At 39.1% G+C, this 20,482-nt stretch overlaps 1 protein-coding gene across 1 annotated transcript in view; it reads left to right on the top strand.

Annotated features, from left to right (window-relative positions):
- The window catches only part of HID1 (HID1 domain containing), a 52,003-nt gene that overhangs the window by 25,107 nt on the left and 6,414 nt on the right, over window positions 1–20,482 (top strand). Inside the window, exons 6-17 of the mRNA XM_026667413.2 lie at window positions 355–471; window positions 1,568–1,790; window positions 3,115–3,171; window positions 3,260–3,400; window positions 4,106–4,196; window positions 6,103–6,254; window positions 6,376–6,454; window positions 7,081–7,245; window positions 8,352–8,579; window positions 9,247–9,380; window positions 10,875–10,955; window positions 12,413–12,504. Coding sequence (XP_026523198.1) covers window positions 355–471; window positions 1,568–1,790; window positions 3,115–3,171; window positions 3,260–3,400; window positions 4,106–4,196; window positions 6,103–6,254; window positions 6,376–6,454; window positions 7,081–7,245; window positions 8,352–8,579; window positions 9,247–9,380; window positions 10,875–10,955; window positions 12,413–12,504 — 1,560 coding nt within the window. The remainder of the gene's footprint in view (window positions 1–354; window positions 472–1,567; window positions 1,791–3,114; window positions 3,172–3,259; window positions 3,401–4,105; window positions 4,197–6,102; window positions 6,255–6,375; window positions 6,455–7,080; window positions 7,246–8,351; window positions 8,580–9,246; window positions 9,381–10,874; window positions 10,956–12,412; window positions 12,505–20,482) is intronic.

Consider the following 20,482-nt stretch of genomic DNA (forward strand, 5'->3'; position numbering starts at 1 on the left):
TCAGACTAATTCCCTCTTTGACTCCCCCCCCCACTTCCTACCTCTCCCCCACCCGCTGCTTGGCCAGTCCCTCTCCAGTACTACAATATTGTAGTAAACATGCTTGCAGTGAATAAGGAAATATCTTTGTGGCTCCTGATGGCTTAAAAGTCTTGAATTATACAATATTTTTTAAAAAAGAAATCCTAAAGTAGGAAAGCTTTGTTCTAGTTTTAAAACAATTCTTTTAAAACACTTTAACAAACTCGCATCTACAAAAAAATGAATATAGTGCAAATAAAACCGTAACACAAACTCTGTGAATAATAATTAATACTCCCTCTGACCGCAAGTTGCTATTCATACATTTTTCAGGACGGAGCTACTGAAACTTCTGCTGACCTGTTTCTCAGAGGTCATGTACTTGCCACCCTCTTCTGATAGCAGCAGCACTAATCCCTGGGTCCAGTTCTTCTGTTCTACAGAGAACAGGTGAGAGATAGCAAATTGCACGAGAGAGATGCTTTGAAACACTTTTGTTTAAACTAAACCAGAGGTGTCCAACCTTGGCAACTTTAAGACTTGTGGACTTCAACTCCCAAAGCTGGCTGAGGAATTCTGGGAGTTGAAGTCCAGAAGTCTTAAAGTTGCCAAGGTTGGACACCCCTGATCTAAACCTTTTATTAAAAGGATTGTGTATATATGATAGGCGTTATCCATTTCTCCCCACCTTATGCCTTCGGGTTATTTCTTTTTCCTTATTACTTAAGTGCATATATCTTTAGGGTTATGGAGTGGTACGGTGGCCTAGAAGTGGAGCTCTTGCCTCACAACCAAGAGGATGTGAGTTCAATCCTAGGTAGAGGCAGCTATTTCTCTCTCTGGGCACACTGAGAGTATATCTGCTGGACAAAACACCACATTGGCGACAGGCAAGGGCATCTGGCCATTAAAACACTCCCTCCATTCAGTTGCCCAGACTCCACCCCATAAGGAATTATGGGGTTGTTAAAAGAAGGTAAAGTCTTTAGGGCTATGTTTGCCTACTTGGAGCCAATCAATGCGTGATCCAAATAGTAGGTAGTTTTGGAGTACTAGACAACATCCACGCAACTGCTAACCCTCTCATCGTAGAATCAGCAGGAAAGCAGATTTTGCCGCCCTAGTCGTATACTAAACATTTGCCCTTAAGACAGGAGGCACTGTAAAATAAGCAGTTTGCAATAATTAGCAAATTGTGCAGTATGAATAGGTTCTTTTTATTATAAATTGAAGGCAATTTTTAGAAAGAGTTGGGTTGTTTTTTAAACATGTGACATTCTCTTGCAGCCACTCAGCCATACTGGAGAGCAAAACAGGATGTTTTAATCTATATTGTCATTCCTATAGCATATTACTTCATTTATTAAAATAACTAAGAATAATGGCCTCCAATGCATTTTTTCTTTTCACTAATGAATGTTTCTGAGAATAAAAACACTATTTATTAATCACTATTTAATAAAATGAAAGCTTATTCTTTGTGGGAAAGCTTTTAACACTTCAAGTTTCTGATGCATTGTTTTGAGCATGTTGGATCCTCTTCTAGGCATGCCCTTCCACTCTTTACTTCCCTCTTGAATATCGTCTGTGCTTATGATCCAGTGGGTTATGGGATCCCCTATAACCACTTGCTCTTCTCCGACTACCGTGAACCACTGGTGGAGCAGGCCGCTCAAGTCCTTATAGTCACATTGGACTATGACACTTCTACCAGCTCCAGTCCCACAGTAGATGGCACTACCACCGGAACAGTCATGGATGATACCGATGTGAGTGGCTCCCAAATTTAGCTGTGTTTATAATGTGGAGGAGCAGAGATAATGCATATAAAGCTTCAGCCGGCTTTCTTAAAGCAAAACAGCTTTGAACGGAAGCTTTTAGAGTATATAAGCAACCCTGGAAAGATAGTGCTAAATTCTTCTCTGAAATGGTAGCCTTCCGTGGCACCCAAGAATCCACATAATTGGCCTGAAATGTTTGAAGATGTTTGGGCTCAAATCTGAAAATGGATTTTAACCATCTTTCTGATTTCATTTTATCAGGTACAGATAGTCCTCGACTTACAACCAACTGAGACCAACTAAGGGTTATGTAGCTAAGTGAGACATTTGCTAAGTGAATTTTGCTCCATTTTATGACCTTTCTTGCCTCAGTTGTTAAGTGAATCACTGCTGTTGTTAAGATAGTGGCGGAGTTGTTAAGTGAATCTGGCTTCCTCATTGACTTTGCTTGTCAGAAGGTTGCAAAAGTTGGCCACATCATCCCTTTTGCATAACCCCAGGGACACTGCAACCATCACAAATATAAACCAGTTGCCAAGTGCCTGCATTTTGACCACTTGACCTCAGGAACACTCCAATGATTGTAAGTGTGAAAAATGGTCATAAGCCACTTTTTTCAATGCCATTTTAACTTTGGTCACTGAACAATCTGTTGTGAGTTGAGGACTATCTGCATCTTAAAGCAATGTGATGGATCTGAAACATCATCTCTTTAAATGCTTAAAGGTGTACATTTGCCTTCTTAATACCAAACTAACTAATTTGAATTCTTTTTCCATGAACAGATTTATTAATTCAGATCTTTTCATTCACTGCATTACTAGCATAAATATGTACATTTTCTTGTCTTTCCTCACTGTACTGCATACTGGAGAGGTATTCATAATACCCTTGAATGGATAGAGACGTGAGCTCTTTAGGCATTTGGTTTCTGATGAAAATGAACTAATTAATCTATTCTACACTGTATATTTTTAAACTATGAAATATTATGCCTATTTTTTCACTTATTTCATAAAATGATAAGCAACCATTATATCCTAGTGCTTAGCATAGTGACAGCTCTCTAGATGTTGCTGAATTATAACTCCCAGTACCCTACCATTGATCATCTTGATTGAGGCTCCTGGGAATTTTAATTCACCAATATCTGGGATCACAGGTATAGTTGTAATTTAATACTTAACATTGTATCAGGATTATTTGACTAATTTAATGAAAATGTCATTTGCCAATGAATTCAGAGACAAACATATGCATCCCAAGGGTGTTTTCAATCTAAGAAACATTTACTTGATTTCTTTCAATGTAGCCTCCAGGACCAGACAACCTGTTTGTCAATTACCTGTCTAGGATACACAGAGAAGAGGTAAAGTATCAGATTTGTGTTTATTTCGTTTGGCTTAATCTTAGGTTTCCATATCTCAGCATATTTATGTTTTTTTTTATGTTGTCAGGATTTCCAGTTTGTTTTGAAAGGAGTGGCTCGTCTGCTCTCCAACCCTCTGGTCCAAACTTACCTGCCAAATTCTACTAAAAAGATCCAGTTCCATCAAGAGCTCCTGGTTCTCTTCTGGAAACTCTGTGATTTCAACAAGGTTCTGTCTTCTATCGCTGGTATTGTTAAAGAATTGGGGTAGGAGAGCAGGATCAGGGCCTGTTAAATGAACACATGGGAGAATCTTAGTGATGGTGAGCTGGTCAACAATAACAATTTTGGATCAGAAGAGAAACAAATGACTAAAAGATTGGGTTAGGATACAGTAGTGGTAGTTGTTTGGAGTCAATGACCCATTGCTGGTGCTGCATACCTAATAAGTCTCAAACTCTGCCTTTGTGTTCAGATATCAGGCCTATTGAATCAGTATTCCTGAGAAACCTCTTCTTGAAAGCAACCTGCATAGGAAAATTATGATGTTACCTGCTCTTTGATGCCTTCAAATCAAAAATAAATTGGGAAAAAGCATGATTTTTGTTTAAGACATTTTTAATGCCAACAGTACAATTTTCTCAAGTCTGCTGAGAAATAATCACGTTGAGTAAGCCGAACTTCCTTCCACAAAATCTTCAGTTTTGCCCTTCCTAAACCAGTTTTAAAAGTTGAAGCCATTGGAAAATGAACAAATAAGGAAAACGTTTCAAAATGCAATATTTTAACAAGACTGCTAGAAAACATTAATAAACATGCTGAAACTTGTAGTTCCTCTCCCCTGTTGATGCAGTTTTATTTTGTCCAATTTTCGTGACACTTATAGAGACTCCCCCCACCAACTTGGTGTTTAATTGTTCGTTTCCTTTTTCAGAAATTTCTCTTCTTTGTTCTGAAAAGCAGTGATGTTTTAGATATCCTGGTGCCAATCATCTACTTTCTGAATGATGCTAGGGCAGATCAATGTAAGTTTGGTTTTATCTATTCTCAGAATTTATGCTGGAAAAAATTGATTCAGAATCTTTCCAACTGATTCCCTAGTCCTGAGACTAATTCCATAAATATAATTGTATTTGGATCCAAGACCCTGGGTGATTGGTGCTTATTTATAGAATGACAAATCCGGCATTTCTAATCTATATAGCAAAATACAATCTATATATTAAGGCAGGAACCAGAGAGGCAAACAGCCTCTCTAGTTCCTGCCTTAATATAGGTAAAATTGTATATGACAGCAAAGGCCCCATTCCAATGCTCCCAACTGGTGTCTGTGGTCTTTGTCATCCCAAAGGCATGGTGGGATAGTATTGGGCATCCTGTGGCTCCATTTTTTTGTGACCTTGAGAACTTGGCTTCATCAACAGATTTCATCTTTTCCACAATTTAGAGATAGGAAAAAATAGAATCTGTAATGTAAGCCTGAGGTTAACTGTGAAACACTAGGAAATTGAAGAAACTGTCTGGTTTATGATGCACAGAATGTGACTCACCAATTTTGCATCATGCTGTCCCCTTGTAGCTTTCTTCACAGCGTAGTATCCAAAAGTGTAGCTCTCTGTCATTAAAATGTTGCCCCCCCCCCCACACCTCCACACCTCCACGTATCTCTTAATAATAATAAAGGAAGGTGGATAAAATATGCCAAACCTAGTCTAACATTTGGCTGGCTGTGTAACCAGCCATATTGGATGGTAATATTAGAACATGCCAGAGAAATATATTTGTTTATAGGATTTAAAGGTCAAGTGAATAAATTCAACAAGCTATTTCCATGTCACTTTGTGGGACAGATTAAGATCGGAGTGATTTCTGAGATTCTAGTTGGAGAAGGGCCAGAGCTGAGTTCGAACCAAAAGCAACTACATGTATTTATCCATATATTGAGTCATATGGGTTACATTTGGAGTTCTGCTTAAATTGCATAACAACAGATGCCTGCTGCTTCTTGATGTTAAACTGTCTGCTGGACAGCAGCATGGGTGACATTGAAATATATATATATATTAATATTTGTTTTCTTAAGTTTTCGCGGGTACTTACATGTATGGCATTCGGCTTTGTTCGGGTATTTTCCTACGTCATTGTAGTTCTTTTAAAGTTGTAGCAACATTTCAGCAGAATCTCATCTGCCATCATCAGGCTTCTGTATAGTGTTCGTCTGTGAGTCAGACTTTTACAGTGGTTTCAGATTTAAATTTGGGGCAGCCTATTGCTGTGCCAGAATGTTTTTTTCTTCATCCTGATTGGTTGGGAGTCTTGGTCTGTGTTTATTGGTCTCGGAGTTTGCTGTGTTCTGCTTGATTGGTGTCTCTAATATCTTCTGTCTGTTTTTTGGCTCTTTTTGTATCTTGATTGGCTGGCAGCATTGTGTTACTTTATTGGAGGCCTTTAGTGCAGCTTGGCTTCGGATAAATGGACGGCTATCATTAGTTAGGAAGCTGGGTTTCATCTGGGTGCCTGGTTGGGGTGTGTTTGAGCTGGAGGTATCAGGGGGGATCTGTTTGTGCCCAGGTGTTTGCCTGGCTTGTGGTGTGGAGATTTTTTTGTTTGTGAGTGCAGGCTTCCAAATGATCCAAATGATCCACCAGGCTGTCACAGACGAACACTATACAGAAGCCTGATGATGGCAGATGAGATTCTGCTGAAACGTTGCTACAACGTTAAAAGAACAACTACAATGACGTGGGAAAATACCCGAACAAAGCCGAATGCCATACATATTTTAATATATATATATTAGAATACTACACTGAATGAGAGTGAGATATTTATGTTAGGAAGCATTACATTTTGTTTTTGATCTGCTATTGTTAATGGCTGGCTTTCCCACCGGCCACTGACAGATTTAATTTTAGCACCATACTTTTACAGCTCGAGTTGGTCTTATGCATATTGGTGTCTTCATCTTATTGCTGCTGAGCGGGGAAAGGAATTTTGGTGTCCGCCTAAACAAGCCATATTCTGTACGAGTGCCGATGGATATTCCTGTCTTTACGGGGACACATGCAGATCTTCTCATCATTGTGAGTCTGGAATTTGCTAGCAGAGTCTTTGCTCATAACAGAGAATCTAGCTGCTATAAAAATAGTACAGCAACTCTGCAATATTTTGTTTACGTTGTTTACTTTCTATTCTACCCTGCAGGTTTTTCATAAAATCATCACTAGTGGACATCAGCGGTTGCAGCCCCTGTTTGACTGCCTCCTTACCATCATAGTGAATGGTAAGTTGCTTACTCTACAATGACAGCCAGAACTGAAAATCTTAATATATATCTAAAATATATTTTTAATTTAAATTCTTGGGAGCAAATAGTGTGGTGTGGTTTTCCTTCAGAATTGAAACCAGCATAATCATGCATGCAGGCCTTACCACATTTACAAATTTAATTTTAGTACCCAAAACTCTTTTTGGAGATAGCTGTTGAAAAAATTAGGAGATATATGTGTAGCTTTGAACCTCTCTTGGTTTTATTTGAGGGATATTATCATTCAGAGCGGACATAATTTTAAAAATGGTTGAAGAGTTGCTGTCATATTGGCTTCTTCTCAGTAGATGGCGTTTGTTTTCTTTTACCATTGTGATATAACTGTTTAAGAGTTCAGTCTAGAATTTCGAGTCTAGTGGCATAAGGTATTCTGCAACGAGTAGAGGAGTACGCTACTGCTATTTCCCTTTATAACATTAATTTGTAGTGCCTTCCCATAGCAAGTGTTAAGATATGGATGTTACTCTTAGATCTTAACTAATATGGATCTTAACTGATTGTACACTAACACATAATTATAATGGATGTTTGATCTCCCCCAAATGACTTTTTCTTCCTTTTTAAATTTTTCTGTCTCTTAGTATCTCCATACTTGAAGTCTCTTTCCATGGTAGCAGCTAACAAATTGCTGCATCTATTGGAAGCATTTTCAACTACTTGGTTCCTTTTCTCCATGGTCCAAAACCATCACCTTGTCTTCTTTTTGCTGGAAGTCTTCAACAATATCATCCAGTACCAGTTTGATGGTGAGTGGCTGAACAATATATATATATATCAAAATATATCAATCCCTCTCTGATAGCTTAATCAATCCAAGAATAAATATTCATCTAGGTTTAAAGTACGAAGCTTCTTCATCAAACATGCAAGTATCCCTTCTTTCTTTCTTAGATTTGCTATTTCTGATTAGTAAAATATAATTCTCACTTACATTTGGGGTGAACTATTTGTGATGGTTTTGTTTTTGGAGGCTACTAGTATTTATTATGTAAGTTTGTTCCTTTATTGTTATTTTTAATTGGAAAAGGAAGTTCCTTTTACATGATAACCAACATGATATTGTTGCCTTCAATACTTCTCGCTCATTACTTTATGGCATTTTTAAACTACAAAGTGCGATTTAGCCCTCTTTTGATTTTTCATTTGTTGGTAAAATCTTTTCAAATATATACTTCTGTAATATAAACTTCATTTATAAGTTGATAATTAAGCCTGAGAGATCATGAATAAAAAAGACTTTCAGTTATATGATAGCCAGTTAGAAAGCCAAGTATGCCTGAAATCCTAAATCTTCCATGCTGGTCAATGTAACATAATCAATCACTTTATTTCATTGTGTTGTTAAATAATTTCTGGGAAACATCAGCTGGGATAATGTTTAGAAACATTTCTTGACACAATGCTGATACTGCTGGAGTTATCTGTAGCAGATAAGTTATCAGTTTTGTAATAGATAACTTATCAGTTTATTCTTTTGTGGCACAATAATCTAGTGATGAGCTAAAAGGTAGAAGTCACCATCTGAAGGAACAACTGTTCAAAAACTTCAGGCTATAATTTGACTAACATGAAGAAAGGAGCTAAGGTAGGGGGAAGAGAACAATGCTAATCCTCTACTTCCTGAGCATGAAACTGAGCATATAGTTCTACTAGCTATAGTTAATTTTCATCACCTCATGATTAGGGTTATCAGATCTAAGCTGCAAAAATTCAGACAGCCATTAAATGGCAGGAAACTATTGATTACTTGTTTTTTTTTGCTCACCTACTCATGATATTTTTCAATTTGTGTTTCCCAATTACAGAAAGTTAAAGATGTTATTTTTCTCCTCCTCCTGTTGTGATTTCCTAGGTAATTCCAATTTAGTGTATGCCATTATTCGCAAGCGAAATGTATTTCATCAGCTGGCCAACCTACCTACTGACTTGCAGTCTATCCAGAAAGCTTTGCAACGCAAAAAGAAAGCTCCTGAGCCCATCTCTCGTACCAACTCCCAGGAGGGGATGTCCATGGAAGGGTCCCGACCTGCTGCTCCTGCAGAACCTGGAACACTAAAGGCCAGCCTAGTAGCAACCCCAGGTCAGTCCAGAGAACACTGAAGCTCATGGAAGATTTTAATTTAGTCCAGAAGGTAGACTGGTAGACTGGTGAAGGTAGACTTTGATGCTTTAAGACTTGGATCTACTGTAGGTTTCTGATAGTAAAGAATTTTTATTCCGTGATCTGTAGGACGTTATTATTTATTTCTGTCTTTCATTTTTAGATAATTTAACTTTTTATTTTGTTAATTTAAGATTCTCCTTTCTTAAAAGCTATTTGGATGTCTAGAACAGGGCTGTTAAACTCCCGGCCCATGGGCCGTATGCATCAAACAATGGCCACACCCATGCCCAGTTTAGTGAAGGGGAAAAAGGTCCTGATATGTCACATGATGCTGCCGTGATGACATGAGTTTGACATGCCTGGTCTAGAACAAGTAAAAATAAACAGTAGTCATGTCATCAAAATGCAAAATATATTATTTTAAACTATTGTAAAATGTTAAAAATCATCTGATATGGTCTGTTTTGCCGGCTACTTGGTTTAATTTTTTTTTTTTTTTGTTTCCCTAGCAAAGAGCTAGGGAAACTTGCTGTAGGTAGAATTGTATTCTGGTCTTGACTAGAAATATGGAGTATGTTGCTAAACCCTCTAGGTCTTGCCCCATTTTGTTTTTCTTTTCTTAATGTTGCCTCTCAAAAACCAGGCATTGACAAACTCACAGAGAAATCTCAGGTGTCAGAGGATGGGACCATGCGTTCCCTAGAGCCAGAGTCCTCTCAGTCTCCAGCAGAAGAAAGCCCACCAGGCATGGCCAGTGATACTGAAACTTGGAATGTGGTAAGTTTGCAAACTGCTTTTGGGTAGCTAGTGGTTGAACAACACAACGATTGAGCAATTCAGAATAGCATCTTAATATAATGTTTGGTGCTTTATAGATGGGTAATCAAGGGTTATCCTTGACAGTAGATCCCCAAAAACTGAAGAAAATATTTTCTGTGCAGAAAATAATTTAATAAAATGTTTGAGGCACATTTTATTTATTTCAATTTGATGCCTGCATTTTTTTACAGGAAACTTAGGAAATTTCAGATATAGTGGTTAAACTCAGTTCATTCCCTCCTATCAATGGGAACAATCTAGGGAGTATATTTATTTGACTCATTGCTCATTCAAATTATCCTGCAATAAACTCCTAACCTATTGGATAGGTTCTCATGATTGGGGAACAGGACAGTACAAGTTGTGCCCAAAGCAAGTGTTTTTATGAATTTATTTTAAAGAAAATTTATTGGAAGTGATACCAACCTCTGAGCCTATGACAACAAAGTTACAGTAATTGTAAATAATGAAGGTTTGATGGATTGTTTTATGCAACTGTAAATCCCAGAGACAGCAAAGCTAACAGTTCAGGGCATCCTACGCTTTGCTTGTTTTAGAGATCAGCTCTGAAGATAAATTATATCTCTAAAGGATTCTGATTCTGCTCAGCTTGAAGTACTTGGCTGGGGATAATATACTATAGCTTTCTCCTGCCTCAAATGCTGTTGTTGGACATATTGTATCTATATTTGCTCCTGATAATTAATGAGCATAAGGATGAGTAAGAATAATAATAATATGTGGTACGGATGTGGGTTTGTATGTATGTAGGTGATCCTTGGCTTATGACTGCTTGTTCAGTGATTGTTCAAACTTGTGATGATGCTGAACAAGGAGGATTTAGGACCCGTTCTGGAGTACTGGATTTTGCAGTGTCTCTGCAGTCACATGATTACAAGCTGGATGCTTTTGCAACTGGCTGGTGATTACAAAGTCATAGTCAGGCAGAGTCACTTGACTATGATTTCCAGTATCCCTGCCAGCTTCACACAAAGTCAGTGGGGAAGATGGCAAATTGGAAGACCCTCACTTAAGGACCTGCATGATCCTTGCTTGACGATGGAACTGCTAGAACTGCCGTCACTAAGCAATGCTGTCATATGAGGTTTCGCTTTGTGATTGTATTGCTTATCAGTGGCAATTCTGGTCCCAATGGCCATCCTGAGGACTATATGTGTGAAACACACACACGCACACGCACACGCACACATGCACACAAGATCCAGTACGTGGCGTGATTAAAGTGCTGGACTAGAAATGGGAATCCTTCTTTTGACACAGAAAGGGAGCTGGGTGACTTTGAGTCAGTCCCCCTCTCTCAGTCTTGCACTGGGAGCAGATTCCTGAAAAGCAGATTCTTGCTAAATAATATTTGATTTTATGTGTAGCAGTGTACAACAGAAGGAAATCGTAGCCCTTGGATAAACAAAACAATTTGCATTCTGTCATTAGGAGTCGTCAGAGTCCAGACGGAATCGAAGACGTCTGTCCAGCACATCCTCAGTTGGGCAGTGGAATCCAACTCCCGAATGGGTGAGAGATGCTGGCAACTCTTGTTAACAAGTCATACAGAGATATGACTTGCCTTTTAATCACATGAGCGACATTTCGTGATGTGAAAAGTTGAATCATCCACAGAGGGTGATAACAGTATCTGTTTACTAGTCTCTGGAGTACTTCTCTCTTTAGTCAACATGATAATGGTCTGCTGCTTTCATTTAGGACAAGGGTGGGGAACTGTGGCCCTTTTATGACTTTGTGGACTTCAACTTCATGGCTGGCTCAGGAATTCTGGGAGTTGGGATTCAAGTTTTTTTTACTACCGGTTCTGTGGGCGTGGCTTGGTGGGCCTGGCAGGGGAAGGATACTGTAAAATCTCCAGTCAGAGGTGCTTTTTGCCGGTTCTCTGAACTGCTCAAAATTTGTGTTACTGGTTCTCCAGAACTGGTCAGAACCTGCTGAATACCATCTCAAGTCATAAAATGGCCATAGTTCCTCACCTCTGATTTAGAGCATGCCTTACCCCGTTTTGTCATTTACGCTTAAAAAACGCTAGAGAATATATCTTCCCAGAAGTATTTTCACTTTATTTATGGGCTGAATTTTACCTGACCAGAAACCGGGTCATCTCAGCTGCTATTGAACTGCTAAGAGTAGAAGGAGGAGGAATGTTGAAACTCTGATTCTTAAAAGCCCAGATGATTGTCTTCCTGAATAGCAGGATCACTATTAATAATTTAAATTATGATGAGTTAGCCCCCCTGTGGCAGGGGAACCCATTAGTGAAACATCTCCTGAAATAGGAGACTGCTTTCCCTAAACCCTTTCCTTCCCCAATGTTAAGAATAATCAGAAGGTTATGCAACTGCACCCATGAAGTTATTGTTGTTTTTTCATCTGAAAGAAAAGCACTGAATTTTTGCTCTCTAAATGGTCATTCTCTGTCCCTTTTCTTCATCTTCTAAAGCTCAGGTAGCAACCATGAGTTCATGCATTCATGTGCACAAAAATGCTTGTAAAAGTAAAAGGAAAGGTCAGAGATAGAGGTCTTAGACTCAGACTGTTGGTAGGTGCCTTTCTTTTTAGATTGAAAGTTTGTCTATTTGCAGAACTATTTCTGGGATTGTTAGTAATTAGTTAGTAAGTAGAGCCGTAGTGGTGCAGTGCTTAGAATGTAATATTCCAGGCTAATTCTGCTGATTGTCAGCAGTTCGATTCTCACCAGCTCAAAGTTGACTCAACCTTTCATCCTTCTGAGGTCAGTAAAATGAGGATCCAGATTGTTGGGGGCAATGTGCTGACTCTGTAAAACCACTTAGAAAGGGCTGTAGAGCACTATGAAGCGGGATATAAGTCTACATGCTGCTTTATGTGAACAAAGACAGATTTGGACGCATTTTTTCAACTGAATGAAAGCATTCCTGTCAAGTATTGATTTGCTAAGTTGGCTGAAACTCTTAGCTCTTTGCTGCTACCCTTTTCCTTTGCAGGTGGTGTCTTGGAAATCAAAATTGCCCCTGCAGACAATCATGAGGCTGTTGCAGGTCCTGGTTCCCCAGGTAGAGAAGATTTGTATTGACAAGTAAGTGCCACAGATCTTGTAGATAAAGCTATTGGGGGCAGGGATTGTAAGGTGATATGAATTTTCTTATTGAGAACTAAACGTAATTCCTATAATAAAATTAGTCTTATCCTCTTTTCACATTTCTACAGATAAATTAAAGACTATTATTGTGGAATTGGGTTGATTGAATCATGCATATGGACATACCAATCACAGCATTCTATTTTGGGATAAGGAATGGAATGGAATGGAATGGAATGGAATGGAATGGAATAGAATGGAATAGAATAGAATAGAATAGAATAGAATAGAATAGAATAGAATAGAATAGAATAGAATAGAATATTCTTTATTGGTTAAGATGCGATTGGACACACAAGGAATTTGTCTCCTTTAATAATAATAAGCTACTTTATGCAGAGCACATAAAAGGAGTAAGAACTCATGAGCCAAAATCATTAAATGCATAAGAAAATAAAATGAAACAGTTTACACTAATACCATTCACTATACGTCTCCATACCTATCCATACCTTGTAAACTGTACTGGCCTCCATTTTATGTATATACTGCTACATATTGTATTTTGTTCTCTAAATTTTTCATATTACTATTTTTGCAGATATTAACTCTGTCTATACATGATTCTCTTGACCTTTGCTTCCTTTGTCACCATCCATTTATTTTTTTCTTCATGTTTGTTTTGCACCTTGATCTCATTCACTCTGCATATGACCAGCCTTAATGAATATTGTTTCTACATTCACTAATTTTTGTAATGCATTTATCTTCCTGATCAGTCAAACTTGATCCTATCATATCCTGTTTTACTCCACAGATTTTAAGTACTTCATCTCCTTTATTCTACTTATATTTATGTATCTCCACTTCCCTAAAGTTGTTCTGACCCAAACTCTTTTCCAATAAAACAAACATGAACCAAAGGTAACAGAAACCTTTTAATGATTCTTACGAATCCCCGGTTAAAAGGCTGCTGCAAACTAATTAACTTTGATAAACACAAGCCTCGCCAAAACTGTGCGAGGCTGCCAAGAATCACAGGTAAATATTTCACAAGAGTCTTCAAATACCAACTTAAGATACTGCAATGTCCATGAGGCTGGAATTTCAAAACGTTTTTGCTTCCTACACAGAACGCCTGATTCACAGCTGGCTTTTATCTTCTTGAAGGAGGGGCCATTACTTTTCAACCTTATCCTGAGTCGCCCGTGCTGCTGCAGCTGTTCTTTCCGATGAGCAGCCCTGCGTACACGCGCACTTGGCACAGGCTCCTCGGGAACCTCCTCATCGCTGCTGCCAGCCCCCACAATCTCTGAAGGCAACAGTCCACTCCCTAATGGTCCTGGTCCCTCATCTGAGTCCTCGCTCTCCTCAGCCATCCACACCTGCTGCTGGCTAACCACAACAAAAGTGGACAGGAACATGCTGTTATAAGGAGCCATTTTTACCTTTTTAAAACAAATGCTCATTTCTCACAATAGTCAGTATCCTGCCCTTCCCTTTCTGTGACCCTAATCCCAAAACTAGATGGTTCCACATTCAAAACCTCTCCTTACGTTTACATTCTTCACTAATTCTCTCAGTCTTTCACAGGAGACATCACACTTGTTGGTTTCTATTCATTCCTTTGCCATGTACAAATATGAGAAGACTTATGCTTAAACCATGTACATGAAGCACACAGATATTTTTCTTATTTTTAATGGGTTTTTTTTTTTGAATGGCCCATTCACCTTTTCTGCATTTTCTCCCACCTAACAGAATGTTTTTCCTTTAGGTCTAATTTACTGGGAAGGTTGCAAAATTGTTCCCCAAACTAATCTCTAGTTGTTCCATTGTCACCATTCACTGGAGTGTAACATCCAATTATCACCAACTATTGACTTGTACTTTGATACTTTCCCATAGTTACGTTGATGATGCCAATTCATACTTTCAGGCAAGTATGTAATACTTAGCTCTTTCATATGTAATACTTAACTCTTTAAGAAGATACAGGTTTTTAATTAAACCTGTATCTTCACTTCCTTGCATATATTCATCAATTCCACACCACAGTATAAGACCACCTTCCTTCAAATCTTTTATATCGTTCCACTTTCTCACAAACATATTTTCCCACTTCTGTGGTTTGCTAATTTATGCTCCTTACAATTCACTCCTCTGCTCTTTGAAGTTGTGATTTTCATGGGCCATAAACACCACTGGATATGGCATACATGCTGCTCATCATGGCTTTGGTCAATTGACGCTTTCACATAATGCTTTTTTGTAAGATAGAAAAAATACAGATTGCGTTCCTAGGCTTTGTTGCACCTGTCCTCCATGCAGAATTATATTCTATTTCTAAGGATAGTGTTGGTTTGTTTGGGTACATTTTGATATTGTATTACAAGCAAAACCAAAACCCAGTTTGAACTTCAAAGACACTTATGCTATTCAAAGCAAGCTATAATATTTAATCGGTATCTACCTTGCAAGTTAATATACTGTTGCTTACATCCTGCCAATTAAGACATTCAGGGCTTAGAATCATAGGTCATACATATGATCTTAAAATTAGTTGATGTCGGGTGGAATGCTACTGGTTCAGCCTGGTTCTATAGAACTGGTAGCTCTTAAGAGCAGCAGACACTGAACGGGTTCGGTGTCTGCTGCTCTGTTTGGCCCAGCCACCCGCCCGGGCTCTTGGCTGTCCTTTATTTCTTGCTTTTTCAACCTCAGCTGCTTTGCGTGGCACTGCTGAGGTTGAAAAAGCTGGAAAGAAGAGGATTTTCAAACACTATGCACCTGCGCGCAGCGCTTTTCAGCTCTCTGGGCGGCACAGCTGAGGTTTTTAGGAAATGGTCTACATGCGTGTGCAAAATGCACTCTCACCAGGGGTGGGATTCTACCTGCCAGAGAACAGGCAAAGAACGTGCCGCTAGCTGGCCCCGCCCCGCCCACTCACTCCTTACCTGGCATGTGCGCCATCAAACTTGCCTGCTAAGTTGCTATTTTTCCCTCCCCCCTCCGACCATCAGCTGTTCTGCTGTGCCGGGAGATTTAGATTATCTAGAAAGCAGAAAATCATCAGATTTCTTACTTTCTAACTAATCTAAAAGCAGAGCTGAACCTGAAGCTTCTATTATTCAATGCAGACTCAGGTAGCAGACGGCAGAAACACGGATCTCCAAGTGAATCTGTGATTCTGTGAGCAACTCAATCAGCCTGCCTGCTCTGCCTGATTTTGGGTAAAAGTTGCTCTTTTTTATAAAAAATTCAATATTTACATACATAGTGTGTTGTGAGTTAATTTTGTGAGTTTGCTAGCAAACAAATTTTATGTGACAGACTCAGGTGGCCGATTGCAGAAAGATAGATCTCTGAATGAATCTGTGATTCTGTGAGCAACTCAACTGCCTGCCTGCTTTGCCTGATTTTGGGTAAAAGTTGCTCTTTTTTAATAAAAAATTCAATATTTACATAAATATTTATAATATTTACATACAAGCCATGCCCAGCCAGTCACACGACCACCAAGCCACGCGTAGTCAGCAAGCCACGCCCAGCCAGTCACATGACCCCCAAGCCACATCCACAAATTAGGCCACACCCACAGAACCAGTTGTTAAGAAATTTGAATCCCACCTCTGGTTGATGTTCTTTATGATTGTTATCCTTATGGCTGTCTGCATATGCACAAGCACAATATGGGTGTTCAAGCAGGTGTCCCCCAAACATCAAGGTTTTATTTTTAAACAGCATGCTAGGAACAGTGTTGTTTCCGTTTTAGTGTGAGGAAGCATTCAGATAACAGATTAATCACTCTGCTGATTCAGGAAAGTGGGGATCATATAACCAAGACCTTTAATTCAACCCACTTCCATTCCCTTTCTTTACCTCAAACAGAGCCATCTCTCTCTTCTTGTCAGCCCAAAGCCCAGAAATGTGGCAGTGAAATCTAATTGAGTCCAATCCTTTGTTTGCTTATACCTAATAGACAGAATCTTGCCAAACTAAAGCTGTAACTGTCTAAGCTACTAGATATATCTTGAAGATTCTAAGGTGTGGCTACCCTGAATTGTTTTCTCCTTCACCTTGGAACCTCTCCGTCTTTTGATCTTGGTCTCTTCCTGGGAACACTCTCGGTGGACAAAACCCTCCCCTGCTGTTGCTGTGGCAGGTGCACATTCCATCACACTTCTTAACTATATGCAGCCTAATATTTCTCTACTTCAATATTTCTTTATTTCACCAAACTTTGTTTTCCTCAGTTTTTCTGTTGGGAAAAGAACGACTTTCATACATATGAAGGCTCAGCGCACTACACTATCAGATTAATGAGAGCGACAATGAGGAAATGATTTCTTGGTTTGAAGCTGTCGCTTGCCCTAAAGGTTTCATTAGCAAATCACGATCTTCCATAGAAACTGAGATTGCAGCAACTGCCCTAGGAACCAAATCTTCTACTTGCCTTGTATGACCTGTATATCCCAACTGTAGTTGTCCTGCAAGTCTTTCCTGTCATGGAGGACTGTCAAAGAATGCCCAAATTTCTGAGCTCTATAAAAATGGCAGTTGCAGAACTACAGAGGCTTAGAGATTAATTCTATCCCTAGGATCCCTCTTTGGAAATACATTGGTGGGAACATACACCACAGGTGCCACCCAGAATCTTGATTCTTGGCTCCTTCACATTCCTAGTGAAATTATGCCCCACTATAGGACAGGATAAGGGCGGGATGGCTCAGTGGTTAAGACGCTGAGCTTGTCAATTGGAAAGCCAACAGCCTGGATTCGAGACCTGAACACTGTGTGAACGGTGCGCTCTAGTTACTTGCCACAGCTCCTGCCAACCTATCAGTTCGAAAGCATGCAAATGCTAGTAGATAAATAGGTACCACTTCAGTGGGAAGGTAACAGCCTTCCATGGCTGCATGATGATGGAAACATCTCTCGAACAATGCAGGCTCCCTAGGCTAAGAATTGGAAATGAGCACTGCTCCCTTGAGTTGGTCACAACTGGACAGGGGAAACCTTTAAAACTTTAGACAAACTATTTGGTTCATTGCTGCTTCTGACCACTGGATGGCAGCATCTACTTGAGATCTTGGCCCTTACACCTTTCAGCTATTGGTATTTGATGAATAATTATTTCTGACCATTAGATAGCATTCTTTCCAGAGAACAAATGTAACTTTTCTCATGTTAAGAGTATCTTCCAGATTCTCAAACCGATAGCAACAGAATGTTTGCAACTGCCACTAAGTTAAAAATTGGATATTTTGCTACCAAATTCTAGCACCACAATTTTATGGTACCTCAAGGCAGCATTAATGCCTAATGGAATCAAGTCAAAGATTTTACATAGGACGTCTTTGTATTTGTTTTTTTAATTCATTAACATTATTCAAAATAAAACATCCAGTGACAACCGCCAACAATAATAGTACTAGGCAAAACAAATGAAATGAAAAAAGGAAACAAACAACTTAGAATCATTCTTCCTGGTGCTCTTCCTCAACCTCAAACAACCTGTAAGATAAAAGTCGTCTTTGCTGAAGATTGAGGGCCATAATCAGCATGGGGTGGCTGATTCTTTCCAGGCTATGGCTTAGAAAGAGTGATTGATCTGAAATCATCCAGCCAGTTCTGTGCCTAGTGAAGGCCTAGAACTTGGATCCAGCAGCTTAATCACTACATGACTCTGATTCTCAATATTTTTGATTAGTACTCTTAGTATTTTAAAATCACATTTCAATGCCTATAAATCCAGTGCATATTGGGGAGAGAATAAGGCCAGGCATTCCTTCCCCAATAGGGTTTATTGGAGGTAGGGTCTTCAAAATGATCGATTAACGTAACTTCTAATCCATAGCTTCCTTATTTCTGGATAGTGTGGATCTTGGAGCAGGACCTCTTTAGATGTTCTCACAGAATGGGCAAAAGCAATGTGAAGAACCCAGTCCCTGATATAACTCAGAGTTATACTGCAAAGGGTTTTATAGCCCTCTACATTATGCCTGGAAGGTTGCCAGTAACCAGTGTAGTGGGCCAAGAGTAGGCATGCTGCAGTGTTGAGTCACCTATCAGCATTCTGTAGTACAGGCTGATCCATCCTTTACAATTGAAACTTATTTTCAAAGGATCTCGTGGAGAGCGCATTGCCGCAGCTGACAAAGGCAGTGATGAGTGGATGAGTTTTTGTTGTTGGGGCTTGCTTATCCATCGGAACTGGTGCTGCATCTTAAGCTTGGCAAAGAGGGCACCATTTTTCTCTTTTAGCAGGATTCAAACGTTGAGGAGAACTTCCAAGTCATACTATTAACTGGTAACATTGTTTCTTGGACAGTCCAAATGTATATAATGGTGCATCCATCTTGCTAGTAGTTAATTTGAACACATATTTCTCTTAATAACATCCAGATCTCCATAACATTGCTGGCCAAGCTTGGAAGGCAATATACAGCTGAATATTATCAACATGGTACCTCATCCCAAACCAACTGGCAACTGTACCTAGTTATCATATGCTATACATTATACACTGTATGCTTTACACTATATACTATATATTGTATGCATGTGTGTGTGTGTTAGTTAAATGGCACGGAGAAAAGGCGTTGGGTCCTATTGGATCATCTATATGCTCAACTATTTCTCCCTTGACTGTAGACTAGAAGTGCCCACTCAAGGAATAATCCTGCTTCATGTCTTTGCAGGTGGTCTAGAAGAATATTGTGGTTGATGATATTGCATGCTAGTGAGAGGCATAAAAAGACTCCTCCCATTCAAGCCCCAATGAGAGTCATTTACCATTTCCAGCATGGTGATGATTAAAATAATGTCTTAAATGAGATCAGCGTAAAACACACTTAATGATTACACAGATCGATGGAAACATCTCCTGGTGACACCTGTTACACATAATGTAACAGTGCAATATTTCTTAACCAAGGAGATCATATATCACCAAAACAAATGAGCTAATAAAGAAGAGCTATATGGACCCCTTGGTATTTAAAACTATATATTGAATTGATTTTTTAATGGACACATCTCTGTTATCTTAGTAATAAATAGGAAAAGCTTACTTTGCCCTGACTAATAGTAAGCATTCTGAAAAACAAAATTGTTCATGGAAGCAAACAACAGATGTAACATTTCCAGAATCTGTATATATGGATGTTTCATGGGTGTGTGAGTTGGAGAGAGGAAGCTCTTTTATTTCTTTGGAAATAGTCAGAAGTTGGAATGATTGCAGCGTGTTTTTTTTTTTTAATTTATAACCTAAATGAATTGGAGCCTTGCTTCATTTAATAGGTTGGAACATCCTTTCCTGTGCCATACCTGTGATCTAAACAGTGGGGATTCTGTGATGTGTTTTACATGAATAAATGTAGTTTGACATCCCCATTGTAATATAGAAGGATCAACAATTTGTTGCTAAATCAGACTAATGCTCTTGTACGAATAGAAGACAATATATATGTAGCTCGGGGTTGAACTATGGAGTCCTTAGTTCTCCCTGTGTTGGTGTTATCTAAGAGTGCCAAGGACTCCATAATGCTTCTGAGTGCTCTGGAGAAAGAATGGGTGAATATTTATGGATAACTTTTGATAAGATTTCCTGAGAATGCTAGAGAATATTTGTGCTTTTTCATAATCATCCTTTTGTATTTGTCATGGAAGAATCTAATCGTATGGCTGATTGGGGAAGTTGAAGTCCGCAAGTCTTAAAGTTGCCAAGGTTGGACACTTAATCTAGCAATAGCAATAGCACTTAGACTTATATACCGTTTCACAGTGCTTTTACAGCCTCTCTAAGCGGTTTACGGAGTCAGCATATTGCCGCCAACAATTTGGCTCCTCATTTTACCCACCTCAGAAGGATGGAAGGCTGAGTCAACCTTGAGTCTGGTGAGATTCGATCTGCCAAACCGCTGGCAGCCGGCAGTCAGCAGAAGTAGCCTGCAGTACTGCACTCTAACCA

This window comes from Notechis scutatus, chromosome 2 (assembly GCF_049901735.1).
Source record: "Notechis scutatus isolate UNSWTSFEM ecotype Mainland chromosome 2, rNotScu1.2, whole genome shotgun sequence".
Classification (NCBI taxonomy): domain Eukaryota; kingdom Metazoa; phylum Chordata; class Lepidosauria; order Squamata; family Elapidae; genus Notechis; species Notechis scutatus.